This window comes from Chinchilla lanigera, unplaced genomic scaffold (genome assembly GCF_000276665.1).
Source record: "Chinchilla lanigera isolate Chin_1 unplaced genomic scaffold, ChiLan1.0 scaffold00012, whole genome shotgun sequence".
Classification (NCBI taxonomy): domain Eukaryota; kingdom Metazoa; phylum Chordata; class Mammalia; order Rodentia; family Chinchillidae; genus Chinchilla; species Chinchilla lanigera.
In genome coordinates, this window is record NW_004955413.1 from 28,754,736 (window position 1) to 28,772,898 (window position 18,163).

The 18,163-nt window shown below is 44.1% G+C and overlaps 1 protein-coding gene across 1 annotated transcript in view; it reads right to left on the reverse strand.

The window, feature by feature from the left end:
* The window catches only part of Efcab6 (EF-hand calcium binding domain 6), a 214,376-nt gene that overhangs the window by 185,656 nt on the left and 10,557 nt on the right, over positions 1 to 18,163 (reverse strand). Inside the window, exon 4 of the mRNA XM_005379444.2 lies at positions 6,032 to 6,180. Coding sequence (XP_005379501.1) covers positions 6,032 to 6,180 — 149 coding nt within the window. The remainder of the gene's footprint in view (positions 1 to 6,031; positions 6,181 to 18,163) is intronic.

The following is an 18,163-nucleotide window of genomic DNA, read 5'->3' on the forward strand; positions in this document are numbered from 1 at the left end:
GGCGCTGTGCCGCTGAGCTAAATCCCCAGCCCCCAGCTTTCCCAATTCTTGAGGGAAAAAAAGTATGATTCTTAAACGTGGGTCATTTCCCTTCCTAAGACAGGAGGAGCTCCAGGTCCCTGATGTGGAAAAAAATGTTTAGAATTCTCTACACAAAAATGCAGGGCTCTGATGGGCCCAGAAGGCAGGGTCCCAACTGATGTTTTAGGTCATAGGGTCTGAGTGTCATCTCTAGGAGGTGACAGACTACAGGGCTCCCTCTGCTCCATTTCAGATGAGAACCATGGGAACAAGTGAATGCGGTGCCGGTCAGCACTATTGGCATGAAATCGTGATTATCCAATCTGATCTTCTACAACCAGCTAGGAAAGCGGCGGTTAAGAGTCATGGTTGCTTGGCAAATCCCTCATATTTACTGCAAAAGCTTGGCAACCATTGTTTATCCAGTGTCCTTCCTTACCTGGAAACTGGGGATGTATGTTACACAGCTTTATTGCTGGTGAGGATTCAGGAAAAACCAACCCTTATGCACTGTGAGCAGGAATGCAAATTAGCACATCTATGACGTAAATAAGTATGTAGGTTACCCAAAAACCTAAATATAGACCTACTATTTAAACCAACTATACCACTCTTTGATATATTTCTGAAAGAATTAAAGCCAGAATACTATAGAGATACCTTCATACCCATGTTTATTGCAGCCCAATTTATGATACCTAAGCTAGGAATTAACCTAGGTGTCTGTCATCAGATGAGTAGAGAAAATGTCTGGTCCCTGCCCCTTCCTCTGGCTCATCTTAGCTCTGCCCTGTTGCTCTGGCCTGGCTGCCATGGGTTGAGCACATCTGCTTCACCACATCCTTCCACCACGATGCTTCTGCCTTGGACCAAAATAGCCATGGACTGAAACATCTGAAACCACAAGCCACGTTAAACCTTTTTGGTCTTTAAGTTATTTATGCCAGGTATTTTGTCCAAGCAACAAAAAGATGACTAATGCCAAAAAGTAATTATTAGAGGAGAGGAAGGAGACAGACAGGAAGGAGGAAGGAGACAAGTGCATGAAAACGATCAAAGTAGGTTATCCGCATGCCCAGATCTGCCAAGATGAAGCCCATTTGTCTAATAACTCCTAAATAATGTGCGCTAAAAGCACACACGACACAGTACCTGAAGTTCAGACCACATGTGTTTTACTTAACAGCAATCTGTACATGGTAGAAGAAAATAAAACTGGTGAATATGAAGTCAAGTCCATACAATTATTCCCATTGAAATGCAGATACAAAGAATGCATGAGTGTATTTAAGAAATCAACAGAGGGCTGGGGATACAGCTCAGCGGCACAGCATCTGCCTGGCAAGCGCAAGGTCCTAAGTTCGATCCTTCCTACCAAAAAAAAAAAAAAAATCAACAGAAGCCAAGTATGGTGGTACATGTCTGTAATCTCACCGTTTTAGGATACTGAGGTAGGAGGATCACAAGTTCAAGCCCAGCATGGGCAATTCAACAACTCAGACCACCTCAAAATAAAAAACAGTAGGGGATAGCTCAATGCAAAGGCTCTGGTGCAATCCCCAGTACCTCCAGAAAATCAACAGAAACAAAAAGCAAATAATAAAAAAGAAAAGATACTTGCAGCACAGAAGGTAAAGTATTACTATCTTTAATACAAAAAGAGCCCATCCTAGTCACTAATACAGACCAACCCATTAGGTAAATGGGCAAAGCTCGTGAACAGGAAACTCACAGATAAGCTAGGTACACCTGAGAATTAATATTACTTACTGTGGAGAAATATGAATTAAAATCACAAAATACATTTTGTACACTAAATGGACAAGATTTTAAAAGATGATATTCTGTGTTGGGTATTTGGAAATGAGCGATGAACATCTGCCTATAAGTGCTACTGGAAATGTGTACGTACAACTTCCGGGAGGGTAATTTGGTAACCTTCAACAAGAGCCCTAAGAGCACAAATGACTTTGGCCTGGTAATCCCATCTCATCCTTGTCTTCTTTGTACTATCAGAAGGCTAGTTAAATAAGCTAAGATGTAGCCAAGTTATATTGTAGACATGGAGCCCCTGAACTGCAGTGGATTGACAGACTACTGTGTACCTTTATGTCACAAAGTGCTCAGTTAACCTCTGCCATCCATTCTTTTTTTTCCTTAGAAACAGACCTGAGTTCTGGGGAGACACAAGGCCATCGGAGAAAAAGTCTATATTTTCCAGGCCCAATAGTGAATGTATATGACCATGAGGCCAAGGTCTCAACAACTGTGAATATGCACAAGTGTCCAGTGTGACTTCTGACTAGGAGGTTTTCCCACCTGAAAAGCAAAAGCCACTCTCTCCTTTCATAATGTCCCCTCGGAGGCCCCCTACTCCTCAGGCTGTCCCGCGGGCCTTGCCCAAGGTTTCTGTCTGCTGTCTGTCTTGTGAACCTTCTTCCCCGACTGAGCTCCCCCAGGCTGAGACCCTTGTCCCATCCACCTCTTTATTCCCAGACCCTGCCCCCATGCTGGTCAGGAACTGCCGTTCAAACTGTGCTTGTGAATAAATGAATGAATACATTATAGAAGAAAGGAATGAAATTAAAAGACATAGTTTGGGGAAATAATAATGTCAAATGTATTGCTTTTAAAACTGAATGAGAATTCCAACTATAAGTTTAATATTTATGTTCACACAAAACTCAGTATGCAGATATTTATAGCAGCCTTATTTATAATTACCAAAACATGGAAACTACCAAAATGTCCTTTAATTAGTGAAGAGATAAACAAACTGGCAAGGTATAGGGTAGACTATCATTCAGCAATAAAAATAAATGGATATAACAGTGAAAAGGAAAAGTAGCTTTTTTTCAACCAGGTACAGGAACACCGGACAGCCAGTACATAAAAGAATGAATCTCAACACGGACCTCATAGCCTTTGCAAATTAACTCAGACGGGTCACAGAACTAAAGGTAAAACTTAAAACTAAAAAACTAGAAGGTAACAGGAAAAAATCTAGATGACCTTGGTTTTGGGTATGACTACCTAGATGCAATCCATGAAAGAATGAATTGATTTCATTAGATTTAAAATTAAAAATTTCTGCCAGGAGTGATGGTGCACACCCGTAACCCCAGCACTCAGGAGGCTGAGGCAGGGGGATCGCCCCAAGTTCAAGGCCAGCCTTGTACTACATGACAAGACCTTGTCTCGAAAAAAAAAAAAAAACTAAAATTAAAGATTTCTGCTCTGCAAAACCACATCAAAAGAATGAAAAGATAATCACTTACTGGGAGGAAATACTTGCAAAACATTGTCTGATAAAGAATATTATTATAAATATGCAAAAAACCCTCAACAATAAAAAATCAAACAACCTAATGAAAAAGTGAGCAAAGACTTTAATAGACATATCATCAAAGAAGATGTGCAGATGGCAAATAACCATAAAAACAAATGCTCCACACCAGATGTCATGAGGGAAATGCAAACTGAACAGCTTGACACTGCTATGCACCTATCAGAACGGCCAAAATCCGGAACCCGACCACACCAAGTGCTGGTGAGGACGTGGAACAACAGGAACCCTCAGCCCTCACCGCTGGCAATACAGTGAGCACTGCGCAGACACTCAGGAAAAGAGTCTGGCAGATGTTTGCGAAGCCAAACGTACTCTTACTGCAGCATCCAGCAGTTGTGCTCCTTGGTGTTTACCCAGAGGAGCCGAAAACTCACACAAAACCCCACACAGAGATGTCTATGGTAGCTTCATTCATAATTGCTAAAACTTGGAACAACCAAGATATTTTATAGTTGGTGAACGGATAGATAAATGGGTGCCTCAGATAATGGAATATTATCTAGCGCTAGATAGAGATGAGCATTCGAGTCACAAAAAGACATGAGAACCTTAAATGCACATTACTGTTTCTCTGAAAAGAAGACCTAACTAGCAAATAATCAGCCTTGAAAACTAGAGATCAAAAATGCCAGCCCCAATCAGCCTGTCCTTGCCGGACCTGCCTTACCCTGCAGAAGAGCTAGCCAGCAAGAGAACGGTGAGGTATAATCTTCTGCGTGACAATGGCCATCGCCATGGAAATGGTCAGCGCGGGCTTATTCTTGGTAAGGTCTTATTTTGGGGAAAACACCGTATAAAATGGAAGGCCACTCTGTGAAGGCTACAGACCGTGAATTACAACTGTATAGCACCCTGGAAAAGACAAGGCTGGAGAGACAACAGAAATATCGGTGGTTGTCAGGGGTGAGTAGGAAGGAAAGGATGAATAGGTGCAGTGCCGTGTTTTTAAGGCAGCAAAACTACTGTACTCTGTATGACACCCTACTGTACTCTGTATCCACCCTACGGATGGATCCATGTCTTTCAATACGTTTGCTCCAACCCACAGAACATGCAGCGCCACAAGGGCATTCTGGGGTAAGCTGTGGACTTGGATATATATGATGCATGGGCTTCAGGTACCAATTTTAGCTCACGAGTCATAGTAAATGTACCTCACTAATATGAGATCCTAACACAGGGATACCTGACGGATGGGGAAGGTGTACGGAGCCCTTATATAGTTTCCGCTCGATTTCTCCGTAAACTAAAACTTTTCCAAAAAAAATAAAGTCTACTCATTTTTTTAACTGAATGAATCGTTACCTTCTCTGACACAGCAGTTAAGTCCATGGATCCCAAAACCACAGTGCCTGGATTCAAATCCTGACCCATCCACTTTTTTTTTATGAGTACATATCTGCAGTACCTAATGACTACATTTATGGTGGGGGCTGGTGCACGCAACACAGCTCAAGGATTCTTCCATCAGTCCCAGCCCCCCACCCAACTCCTTCCAGCTCTTGGTCCCCTTCCCATTCGTCAAAGCTCTACTTTCATTTTTTTCCTTCTTCTGTCCCCTTTCCCTTCCCTTCCTCCTCCTCTGTCTCTTTTTAACACATGCATTTGAAAAAGATCTCTCTACTTCCTATTTCTCTATTTTCTTTTTTAATATATACCTATATAAATATAGATAGATATCACATATATACATTCATATATATAAATATAGATAGAAGAGGGCAAGTTTCTCATATAAGAGAAACCATGTATTATTTAAATTAGTGTTTTGACATTTCATTTTAATATCATGGTCTCAAGGTGCATGTATTTACTTATGAATGCCTCAAATTTATACTTTGTACGGTAGAGCAGCACTCCATTGTGTGTAAATACCACATTTTCTTTACCTATTCAGCTATTGATTAGCGTACAGGTCATTTCCACGATTTAGCTACTACAAATTGTGCTGCTACAAATACGGGTGTGCATTTATCCTGTAATACGATGACTTTAACTCTTTTAGGAAGATACCTAGACGTGAAATCGCCGGGTTGAATAGAATTTCCATTTTTCGTTTTTCGAGGACTCTCCACCCTGTTTTCCATAGTGGTTTACATTCTCACCAACAATGTAGAAAGTCCCTTTTTTCCCCACATGCTTGCCAGCAGTTGTTATCATTTGATTTCTTAATGACGGCCATTCTTTTATGCAGTAAGATGATAGCTCAGTGTTGTTTTAATCTGCATTTCTCAGCTGGGGATATAGCTCAGTGGCATAAGCACTTGCCTGGCAAGGCTAAGTCATGAGTTCGATTCCCAGTACCAAAAAAAGGAAAAAACAAAAAAACCTGCATTTCTCTAACGGCCAGCAATGTTGAACTTTTTTATGTATTTATTAGCCATTTGTACTTGTTCTGAGGAGTGTCTACTCATTTCAGTTGTCCATTTTTTGATGACCTGACTCATCCACTTTAGAACCCTATAACTTTTAGGCAAATGACTTACACAATCTGCGTCTCAATTTTTCCATACAGAATATAGGAATAATAATGGAATCTAATTCATGGAATTATTATGAGAATTAAACACCACAAAAAGCCTTGGGACAGAGCTTGGTATGTATTAGGTATTGATAAGTGATAACTACTGCTGGTGGTTCTATTTGCTAATAAATACTCACGTGAAGACGAAGGTCTTAACATATTTTGGAAACCATTCTTCGAATATACTCTGCACGGTGAAGAATGGGGTCTTGAACTTGTGAACTTTCGGATGGGAGGATACAAAGCGCGCCAATCTGGCACATTCATCATTTTGTTCATTAAATTCCTAGGATATAAAAGAGAGAAAATTGCGTTGTCTTAAAGCACATCTAGCCCACGTGGCCAGCTTCCCAGCCACCCCTCTTCTGAAAGGACAGTTGAGAAGATGAAAACGCTGCCAGCCATAATCTGCTGGCCAAGCTTTCAAAGACTAGCCGTAGTGCGCGCACAAAATTGTGATTTTGGACTCCTTGTTTTTAGCGGATCCAATAAACTTCAAAAATGGGAAAATACCATTGACGTTACCAGTTTCTCTTAGATCACTGAAAAGTAAGTTTTGTGCCAATATCTGTCTCTTCTTTGTCAGAATCTTTTCCGTGGATGTCATGGACTATGAAGATAATGATACACAGTGTATTAACTATTGTTATTCTCTTATTATTTTGTTATAAAATTTTCCTTTTTTTTCATAAAATAAAAAAGGAAAATAAAGACCCTTTGGGGATAGGACGATCACTGACCGACTTCCTCAGTTGGCAGCAAGGGGTGGACACTGCAGGTGCTCTGAGTGCTTGTGAAGCTCTTCACCAAAAGAGACATGGTCAGAGGCACAGCTGGGACAACAGCAGCAGAAATGGTGACCTAGGGACCTCTGTACTCACTGTCCTCCTTAAGGTCAATGAGAACACTCCAAAAACTGTCAAGATCCTTAGAAATTTAACAGACTTGTGGAAATCCGGGTAGCATTTATTCATGAAAGATGGCCAAATCTCAGTATGATCAGTAAGTTCTGCAGCATTGTAACCTGTCCCATTCCCACCCCATCCACAACTCAGAGGCTACTGCTGTGAAAACAAGAGCCACAGGGAAAACTCAGCATCCCGACAGTCACAGGAGGGACAGAACAGGGCTGGAGCCTCCTCAAAGCCCCATTACCCGAAAACTGTCATTATTTGACCCTATGGTTCCATGAAAGACCCCATCAGAAGGCTATCTTTATTCAGCTGGTTCAGAACTCACTCAGTGAGAACAGCTTATGATAAAGAGGCATTTGATGGGGGAAAAAAATTAGAGGCAACTGTGGTTTAAAAGTACAGCACCCTGAATAGGTGGATAATGGGGCAAGTAATCAGCCAAAAGGCTTAAAAAGAAAAGCTAAGGAATGAGATGTCCAACACGGCTTTGAAAAGCTCCCATGAACTCCTGGGAACCTAGAAGACGCAGAGCTATGCGCATTCCCAGAGCTCTGTACACACTCAGGAAAGACCCAAGAAGACGACACACTCTCCCCCTGGCTGACCTTGATGGTCCACACAAGCAGGAAGTGCAGGAGAAGACAGAGTTGTCCACAGAGCAATACAAACAAAGCGACTTGGCAAAATTTGGGAAACTTGCTCTCTCCAGGCATTTACCGGATGCCCAGTCAGGAGCTGACCAACAAGCTAACCAGAGACCTCATGGTTACACACAGGAAAGAACACAGACCTTAAAAAGTTTAGGAAAGTCACTAAACAAATGAGCAACAAAACAGCAAAAACATGGGAAGAAGTGAGAATATAATCTCAATAATTGCCACATATTATTTCAAATGTCAAGTTTTCAACAAAAAATTGTAAGACACGCAAAGAAACGAAGTCTGGCCCATAAACACCTAACTCTAGGAACTACGGAAGCAATAAAAGAGTGTAATGAGATGTTTTTAAAGTGTTGAAAGAAAAAACCCTACCAACCCAGAATTCTGTATCAAGAAAATTTATCCCTGAAATGTGAAAAAGAAATAAAGGTTTTCTTGGTCAAGTCACCAGCAGACTAGGTGTTATGGTTTGTGTCTGGATGTCCCGCCAAAGCCTCATACAGCCGTGGGGGCGGGCCTCTAGAGTTTGTGAGTGCCTCATGGTACCATGCTGGGATTATGGGTGTGAGCGCTACACCCGCCCGAGGATGTGTGGCCTGCATATGATACAACGGACAGAAGAGTTTTCTCTCATGCTCCTCCTTTTCTGTCCTTGCTGCTTTTGCTATCTTCCACTGCCATGAACTATTGCCCCTGTGCTGGGCCACCCTGCCTTGGAGCCAACTGATTGTGGACTGAAACCTCCACAAATTGTGAGCTAAATAAACCTTTCCTTCCTTAATTTTGGGCATTGGGTATTTTGTCTCAGCAATGAGAGAAAAGTAACCAAGACACTCACTTCCTCCCAAAAAAAATTCAAATAAATTCATCAGAAAGAATGGAAAATGAAACAGATGAGACACAGTACTGTATAAAGAAAGGAAGAGCTTTGGAGAAAGAATAAATGAAGGTAAAGTGAACACATTCCTCCAAGGGAAGAGGCCAAATGTTCACAAAGCAGAAACTCATAAAGTTACATGGAGAAACAGACACTTCGGCAATAATAACTGGAGGGTGCCATATCCATATTTAATAATGGGTAGAAGAACTAGAAAATGACAATCAAGAAAGTAGAAAACTTGAACAGTGCTAAAAGATAATCAGGCCGAACAGACACCTAAAGGTCACAGCCACCAGTCAGGAGAGCACACATCCTTCTCAAATACACGGAGCATCTTCCAGGCCACAGATGTTAGGACATAAAGCAAGCCTCAGCAAAGGTAAAAGGACACAAATTATCACAATATGTTCTCAAGCCACACCAGAATGAAATTAGGAATTAATAATCCACAAGTATGTGGAAATTAAACAACACACTCCTAAATAACCAACAGGTTAGAGAAAAAAAAAATCACAATAAAAACTAGCAAATACTTTTTTTTTGAGACAGGATCTTTCTCTGTAGCCCAGACTGGCCTCAGACTCACAGTGATTCTCCTGCCTCAGCCTCCAGAGTGCTGGGTTTACAGGCATGTGCCACCACACCTGGTTTGGCAAATACTTTTAGAAGAAAAGGAAGGCATAGCATACTAAAACTTATGGAAAAAAAAAAACTTATGGAACGCAGCTAAAACAATGCTTACACAGAAATTTAGAGATGCATGTCTATATTTTAAAAGAAAATCTCAAATTAATAGATTAAGCTTCTTTCCTTAAGAAACCAGAAAATTAAAAGTAATCTAAACTCAAAATGAGAAGAATGAAAGATTAGAACAGAAATAAAATCGACACCAGAAAAACATAGAAAACCAACAAAACAAAAAATTAGTTGCTTTAAAATATTAGTAAAATTGACAAATTTTTAGCTAGACTGGGCAAGAAAAAATAAGAACACTCAAATTATTACAGAAACAAGGAGGATTTTCCTGATATTGCAGAAATAAGGAGCATTATGAGAGAATTCTATGAACATTTATATACAAACAACTGAGGTAACAGATGAAATGGAAAAATTCTTATGAAGACACAGGTTATTTAAAGTGACTAAAGAAGAAACAGTCTGGATAGAAGTATGGAAAATAAAGAGACTGAGTTAATAAGAAAAATTTCCTTCAAAAAAAAAAGTCCAGGATCAGATGGGTGCGTTAGAGTATTCCAGCAAATATTTAAGCAATAATTAAAACCAGTCCATTACAAACTCTTCCATAAAATGGAAGAGAATGAAGAGGATGATGCTGGGTGTGTAGCTCAGTGATACACACACACACACACACACACACACACACACACACGGAGAGGGGAATGAATTGGTGGCATTTCCTAACACTTATTTTCACAATAAGGCCAGTATTATTCTGATACCAAAACTGACAATGCTATCAGAAGAAATAAAAGCCCAAAACCAACATACTATACAACCATAAGGAAATTTTTCAACAAAATACTAGTCAACTGACTCCAGCAACATACTAAAAAATACATGTAGCATGACCCGTTGGGCTTGGTCCCAACAATGTAGAGATGACTGAATACACAACAATCAGTCAGTATAATATTCTTTATTAGTAGAACCTGGGGGCCAGGGACATAGCTCAGCAGTACAGTGCCTGCCTGGCAAGTACAGGGACCTGAGATTGATTCCTGGTGCGCGCGCGCACACACACACACACACACACACACACACTCACAAATAGAATCAGGGGAAAAAACGCACGATTATCTCAATAAATGCAGAAAAAGCACTTCACAAATCTTATACCCTTTTGTAGTTAAACAACAACAAGCTCTCAATAAAGTAGGAATAGGAAGGCATTTCCTTGACTTAATAAAACGTATCCAAGAGAAATACACAGATGACAAATACCACACTTAATGATGAGACACCCCAGGCATCACCCCTATGATCAGGAACCAAGAGAACAATGCCTGCAGCAGTGCATGGGGGCACACAACTGTGCCAGGGGTACGGTAGCACTGTGGGAGCCTGAGGCAGGAGTAGCAAAAGTTTGAGCCCAGCCTGGATGCTTTAGAGAGAGCCTGTCTCAAAATAAAAAATAATAAAGAGCTAGGGATGTAGCTCACTGTGAAGACCCTGTGTTCAATCCCCAGTACAGGAAGGAAAGAGAAAGAAAGAAAGAAAGAAAGAAAGAAAGAAAGAAAGAAAGAAAGAAAGAAAGAAAGAAAGAAAGAAGGGAAGGCAGGAGGGAGGGAGGGAGGGAAGAAGGAAGGATATCTGCTCTTACCACTTCGGTTCAACATTGCACTGAAGGTTCTAGCAAAGACAATCAGACAAGAAAAAGAAAAAAGATCCACGTTGGAATCTAAGAAGTAAAATGACCTCTACTTGTGATTCTATTATATTCAGAAAATCCTAAGGAATCCAGACATACACAATTAGAATGAGTAAACAAGTCTAGTGATATTTTGAGACTAAGATCAATATGTAAAATCAACTGTATTTCCATACACCTACAATGAACAGTCTCAAAATAAAATTCAGAAAGCAATTCCAAAGCTGAGCATGGTGGTGCATGTCTGTAATCCCAGCATTTGGGAGGCTGAGGCAGGAGGATCATCATGAGTTTGAGACCAGCCTGGTTTATAAAATGAACTCAAAACCAGCCTGAACTGCATGGTGAGACACTGTCTCACAAAGACAAAGAAAAAAAAAAAAAGAAGCAATTCCACTGACAATAACATCAAAAATAATAAAACATGGGAATATATTGAACAAAAGGAAGTACAAGCTTTGTATACTGAAAACCACAAAATATTGTAGAAAAATGAGACCTGAATGGATGGAATGCTATCTCACGTTCATGGGTAGGATGGCACTGCTCTCCCGACTGTACTGCACTGTATAATCACATGTGATTATACAGCTCCTATGGAGATCAGAAGAACTTAGAACAACCAAAACAATCTTGCAAAACAGGAAGAAAGTTGGAGGCCTTTCACTTCTTGATTTCCAAACTTACTACAAAGCAACAGTAATCAAGACAGTGTGGTACTGACATAAGAGCAGACAGAGATGAACGGGCCCTAATTGAGAGTCTAGATATAAACCCTTACATTTATCATGAATTGATAGTTGACAAGAAGGCTAAAACCATTTTTTAATAGATGGTGCTGAGACAACCAGTATAGAAGGGCTAATGGAAAACTACAGTATGTGTTTAAATTTTAAAAACTATCACAGCGAAAGACACACAGTCATTAATCCCCGAGTGTCCTCCCCATCATGTCAAATGCACTTATCCCACCATTCTTGCTGCTTTCTGACCCAGGTCTGGAAGTGCTCTTTCGTGAGTGTCTTTCTGAGGTATGATCACAACTACTTTGAGTGCTACTGCTCAGTGCCCCCCAGCAGAAAGGCAGGCTTGTAAAAATGTGACACTGTGTCCTCACCCACCTCCTTCACCAGATCCGGCACTGTGTGACTTCTGGCTCCGCCCCAAGGTTAACACTCCAAATCCATTCAGGGCATCAAGGCAGCCACGACTGTGCAACAAGTGACACTCACAAAAAAGGGCTCCCAGGCTGGGGATTTAGCTCGGTGGCACAGCGCCTGCCTGGCAAATGCAAGGTTGTGAGTTCGATTCCCGGTACTGGGGGGAAGAAAAAAGGGCTTCCAGAACTGCTTTGCAAAGTGGCAAGAACAACGGGATGAGTGTGTGTGGCTCGAGGGGGAGTGTTCTGAGGGGGATTAATGACAATGTGTCTTGAACTGTAATTAATTTTTAAAATAAAATTTAAATTCACCATTTTTTGATCACACCTCAGACATGGAGGTACTTTTTTATTTAGCTCACAGCTTTGGAGGCTGAAAGTCCAAGTCTGGGAAACCCCATGTGTCCAGTCTCTGGTGGGGCTCCTGGGTGTCCTCACATCACACCATGGGGTCACCACGGGGCACACAGGGGGAGTGACCATGCAGTGAGACAGAGGGCACCCTTGCTTTCTTATGACAAGTTAGCTCTCTGCAGAATCACTAGGGTCCAGTGAGAACTGCACTGACCCTCCCCAGGGGCAGGGCCCCTGGCTGCCTAAGTAAGCTGCACAAACTCCCTCGGACAAAGGCTCCTCCACCTCTTCATCCGGCCCAGCTCCTGATCCTTCCACGCGAACCATCTCCAAACACAGCGCGAAGCCTGCGCCGCGTGAGGCCGCCCACAGTCCTAACACCGGCCTAACTGAACTGAAGGAAGACCAGAGAGCAGCAGCACAGCTGGGTGTCCAGCGTTCCGCTGAGAGCGCGGCTTGGAAGGCGTTTGAGGGCAGCAGATATCCTTGAAACACCCTGCTGGGAGACTGGGAATCAGTAAAGAACGTGGGCAGATTCCCCCTCCTGGTGGGTCAGCACTGCAGCAAGGGAAGGCATGGTGAGGAGTACAAGGGGGTTGTGGGAGGAGCGGGTACCGCCTGGGCAAGGGAGCTGCAGAGGAGAACTCCACGTTGAGGAAGAGCTGAAGGAGACCAGGAAGGAACAACACGGACAACAAAGAAAAAGCAAGAGGCTGAATGAAGGCAGACCCGTGGGGCCCTGTGGGACTCACTCCCTTCCTTCCTTCCTTCCTTCCTTCCTTCCTTCCTTCCTTCCTTCCTTCCTCCCTTCCTTCCTTCCTCCCTTCCTTCCTTCCTCCCTCCTCCCTCCCTTCCTCCCTTCCTTCCTCCCTCCCTTCCTTGACAGGTCTGGCTATGTAGCCCACGCTGGCCTCGAACTCTCAGTGATCCTCCTGCCTCTGCCTCTCCAGTACTGGGATTATAGGCGTGCAGCACATGCCTGGCTCAGAATTGCACTTAAGATTTATAAAAACCTGTCCCTAGGGGTTGGGGATATAGCTTAGTGGCATAAGCCCCCGCGTGGCAAGCACAAGGTCGTGAGTTGGATCCCTGGTACCACAAAAATAAATAAATAAAAGAGGTTTGTTCAAAACCTGTCCCTGACCCTCCCCTGCCCAACTAGTGACAGTTCTTCCCCTGCACAGGTGAGCAAGGCTGGGGGTACGCTGCGCCGGGCCCCAGCCCTTCTTTTCTGGATCCCGGAGAGGGGCTGTTCCCAGGCTCTATGGCTGTGAAGGACCAGGGCTTTCCTGGTTCTTTTTACAAAATTAATAAGGTCCTCGAGGACAGCAGGAAGTCACTGGCCGCCCGGGGCCGGGCAGCTGGTGACCGAGGAGAGGTCCCCTGCGGCCCGCGCGTGCGTGGGCGTCGCCGTGACTGCAGCCGCGCTGTGCTCCCGGCTGCTGCGTGGAACCGCGCTCTTGATTTTGCTCATAAATCCCCTTCCTAATAACAAGGGCTGCCGGGGCGCTGGCCCCGCGCCTTATTACTCCACCTGAGGAGTGAGATAATCACCCAGAAATGGGCTGCCCGGGGCGCTTTTTATTGCTTGAATGCGAGTGAGTCAATTCAAGAAACAGTTGAAGACAGCATGAAAAAAAAATCATCATCATCTGAAAGTAATTCCTCTTAATGCGGCCGAGCGGGCTGCGGGGAGCCGTCCTCCTCCTGCCGGGGCTCTCCCAGCCTGGTTTCCACGGACTGCGGGGACGGAGGGGGCAGCGGGACTGGGTCCTCAGGCAGTTGCTCCACTCCAGAGCCGCTCAGGAGCTCTGTGGTGTTCGGCCTGGGCATTCTGGGGCTAACTAAGCGTTTTCCAAGCAAGTGTTCCCTGCAGTGCTTGTGCCGGGCCACGGCTGGGGTCCAACAACAGAGAGAAGCAGGACCCCAGGACCCACCCCCTCCACCACTGGTTCACCCTTTAAGTCCACGTTTGCAAGATCATGGCAGCATGTTTGCAAAGTACAGAAAGAAAGCCTCTCTCACTGCACAGATGGAAGATGTAGGGAGCCAGAGCTTCCTGGGACCTTAGAAAACTGATCTCCAGGAGGCTGAGGCAGGAGGATTGCCAAGTTCAAGCCCAGCCTGGGAACTTAAGGATTTAACAAAACCAGGTGTCAAAATAAATAGTAGAAAAGGGTTGGGGATGTAGCTCAGGGCAAAGGCCCTGGGGTCAATCTCTAGTACCAGAAAAGAAAAAGGTTGATTTTTGCAGAAGAGCCTGGAAGAGTGGAGGTGGAGAAAGGGCCGCTAACAGGTGTGGGGTGCAACCGATAGGACAGGGGAGAGAGCGTCTGGCGGCCCCGCACAGTAGGACGTGATAGTTGGCGACTAACTGTGTATTTCAACATGGCAAGTAGAGCAGATCTTGAACTTTCAGACACAGAATGTGCTGGAGGTAACGGGCTGCCGGTTGCCCGGATTTGCTCGCCAAACATTATACGCATGCGCTGCAGCGTCTGTTACTCAATTACCACGCGTAAAATTATATCTTTAAGTGTTAAAAATCCAGGGATTCAGCCTCGCTCTGCAGGCCGCCTTGTCTCCCACGTGTTGATGAGTATGACCGGAGCCACACCATCTAGGGGGAAAAGGCCCTCCCCGCCGGAGACGCGGTCCAACCACCAGCACCTGCGGGGGATTCCTCCCACCTGTAGGCTCCTTGAGCAGAAGAGCATTTTTACTATTAGTAACATCACTGCTCATGAATGCAGTTACTACCCATTTTTTGAAAATTAATTTTAAAGGGGCTGCGGCAGCAGGCACGTAGTTTGAAGCAGCAGTTCTCAAAGGGCAGTCCCTGAGCCCGAAACAGGGCCCCTCCTCTTCCGAAAGGCACATCCGCAACCCCCTCCTCCCGCCCCGCCCCCCTCTGCGGTAGATTCTGACCATCCTGAGACTGCTCTTTTCCTTTGAGGCGCCGGAAGTCAGGAGACAGATGACAGTCCGCGCTGTTTTCTAAAGAGGCTTGCTTAAAGTATAAAGCTCTCCTCTTGCTTTACATCAAAATGAAGTACTCTCACCGTGTACTAACTAAAATCAGAATGGATCAAGGATCTGAATATTAAAACAGAAACAATCCACTGGAAGGTAAAATAGGTAAAACTCTTGAAGACACTGGTGTAGGCAGAGACCTTCGGAACACAACCCCAGTTGCACAAGAAATAACATCAATAAGCAACCAATGGGATTCCATCAAATTAAAATTTTCTGCACAGCAAAGGATGCCACCAAGCTACAAAAGGGAAGAAAATTCTGCCAGCTGCTCCTCAGACAGAGGACTCATATCTAGAATGTACAATGAACTCAACACTTACACCCGCCCCCAAATAAAACCCTAATCAAAAAAATGGGCAACTGAAATGAACAGACACTTCTCGGAAAAAGGACAAATGGCTGATGAACACGTGAAGAAATCGTCAACATTGATGATCCTTAAAGAAATGCAAATTAAAACAACACCAAGGTTCCTTCTTACCCCAGAAAGAAAGGCCAGTCATCAAGAAATCAAAGAATCGCAAATGCTGGGAAGGCTGTGGGGAGGTGGGGAGGAGCCCTTTTACACTGTTGCCATGAATGTAAACTAGTACAGACACTGTGGAAATCAGCGTGGAGATTCCTCAAAAACTAAAAATATACATCCCATTTGACCCAGCTATTCCATGTCTAGGTATGTTCCTGAAAGAGTCAAAGGCATCATATTATAGTTATCCATGCACACCCGTGTTTATAGCAGCATAATTCTTAATAGCTAAATCTTGGAAGCGGCCTATATGTCCATCCACAAATGAGTGGACAAAGAAAATGTGGTAGTTAGAGGCGGTGGAGCACTACTGTGCCATAAAGAAGGATAAACGTGAGTCATCGGTAGGAGAATGGATGTACCTTGAGACCATAATGTTAAGTGAAGTAAATCAGACACATGGGCTTAAATATCACATGGGTTCTCTTACATGAGAAACCTAAAGTATAAGTAAATTAAAGAGAAAAATAAAAGAAAACAGGAAATAGGAAGGTAGATCTCTCGCAAAAGGGAAAGGGCCCAAGAGATGCAGCGGGGAGGGAGGGAAAGGAACACGAGAGTTAAGGTGTGTTACGCACTGTCCCCACTCCCACGATGAAAGCAGTCATTACACACTGCAAGCACGGACGCGTAAAAATTAAAAATAAATAAGAACAAAAATTTCCAAACTTGAAAAAACACCCAAACACTGAAGTGAAAAGCCGGCAAATAGTACAGGCAGATGATTCTGCTGGATTCAGCCAGTGATCCCCGGGCATCTGTTTTGCCAGCCACGGGGTGCTACCTCGTTTATCTATCACCCCGACAACCTTGTGAGCTACAGGCTCTTATCCTTATTCTCAGAGGTGGGGAAATTAACCTCCAGAAAAGAAAAGCCAAGCTGGGCAACAGTGAGGCCAAGACCCAAACTCGCCTGAATTTCATCCTAGGCTCTTTACCCAGCTGTGTCAGGATGTGTGTGTGTGTGTGTGTGTGTGTGTACACCCATGCAGGCTTTCACACACATGCCCGTCAGTGGTTTGTGTGCATTCTTATATAAATAGGGAGGAGCAATAAAGACTGCATATATTTGATAGGGAAAGAAGAACATCTAGGTATCAGTCCACAAAAATCATAGCCTGGAGTTTGCAAAACATTCTCATGACTCTGTGACCTAGTCCAAAGAACAGGCAGGAAATCAGCAGCGAGTTATCTACATAAATTATTAGGATTCCAGGGTTCATAGGCCAACACCAAGGCCAATATCCAGCCTAACATCTCAGGCACATGGCAGCCGCTGGTCCCCGGAGCTAGATGTAGGAATTAGGCGAACCCAAGATGATTTGAAGTAGACTCCAAATGATAGGATACCACAGGAAACAATTCAGCCAGGCATCCAAAGTCAGTTTAGCAGACACACTGTAGAGATAACTGAGCTGCCTCCCGGCCGGCAGCCTCACAAACCTGAGCTGTCACCTTCCTTCCCTGGGTCCCCAACTCCGAATGGCCTCCCTCCCTCTGGAACCTCCGCTCACAGAGCTTCTCTCTCAGTACCGCTTCCTAGTCTACCCACGCACTGCAAGACACACCCCAAACCGGAAACTCAACCAAACTCAAATACAGAATACCTCTCAGAGTGAACACATCTCAGTGGAATGCAAATGGCGATTATAGGGGCATGTGAAAATGTAATGCATTTAGGACAAAGTAAAGAAGCAAATGAGCTAGGTGTGATGGTGCACCCCTATGATCCCAGCACTCAAGGGAGGCTGAGGCAGGAGGCTCACAAGTTTGACCGGAGCCTGGGCAATTTAATGACTTAGTGAAACTATGTCTCAAAATAAAATAAAAATAGGCTGTCGATGTAGCTCAGTGTGAAGGCCTTCAGTTTGATCCAGAGAGAGAGAGAGAGACACCAACTGGTAGGGATGTATAACTACAGTGATATAAATATGTGCTGTCATATACGGACATATCACATGCAGAAGATATGGCAAAAATAGCTCTACTGGATGGTGGAGACGTTGGTTCTTTTTGTCTCAGAGTTCTTTAGTAAGATGTCACAGCCAGCTCTGTGACCTGGCTCCTGCCCGTGGTGCTGCTGCCTGTCACCAGCAGGTCTCAGCCTCCAGGGGACAGGGCTACCTTCTCTGAGAGGGACCCCCCACACCTCACTCTCCACGACTTTCCCTCCACCTCAGCCTGGCAGCATGAACCACACTGCAAGCTCCACGAACCCGGCCACACACCCACAGCCGAGAGCCCAGCAGGGACCTGGAGCCCTCAGTGCTGGCCACGGGAGGATTGCACAGTCGGCCAGCAGAGAGCATGCGCCTGACACACACACACACACACACACACACACACACACAC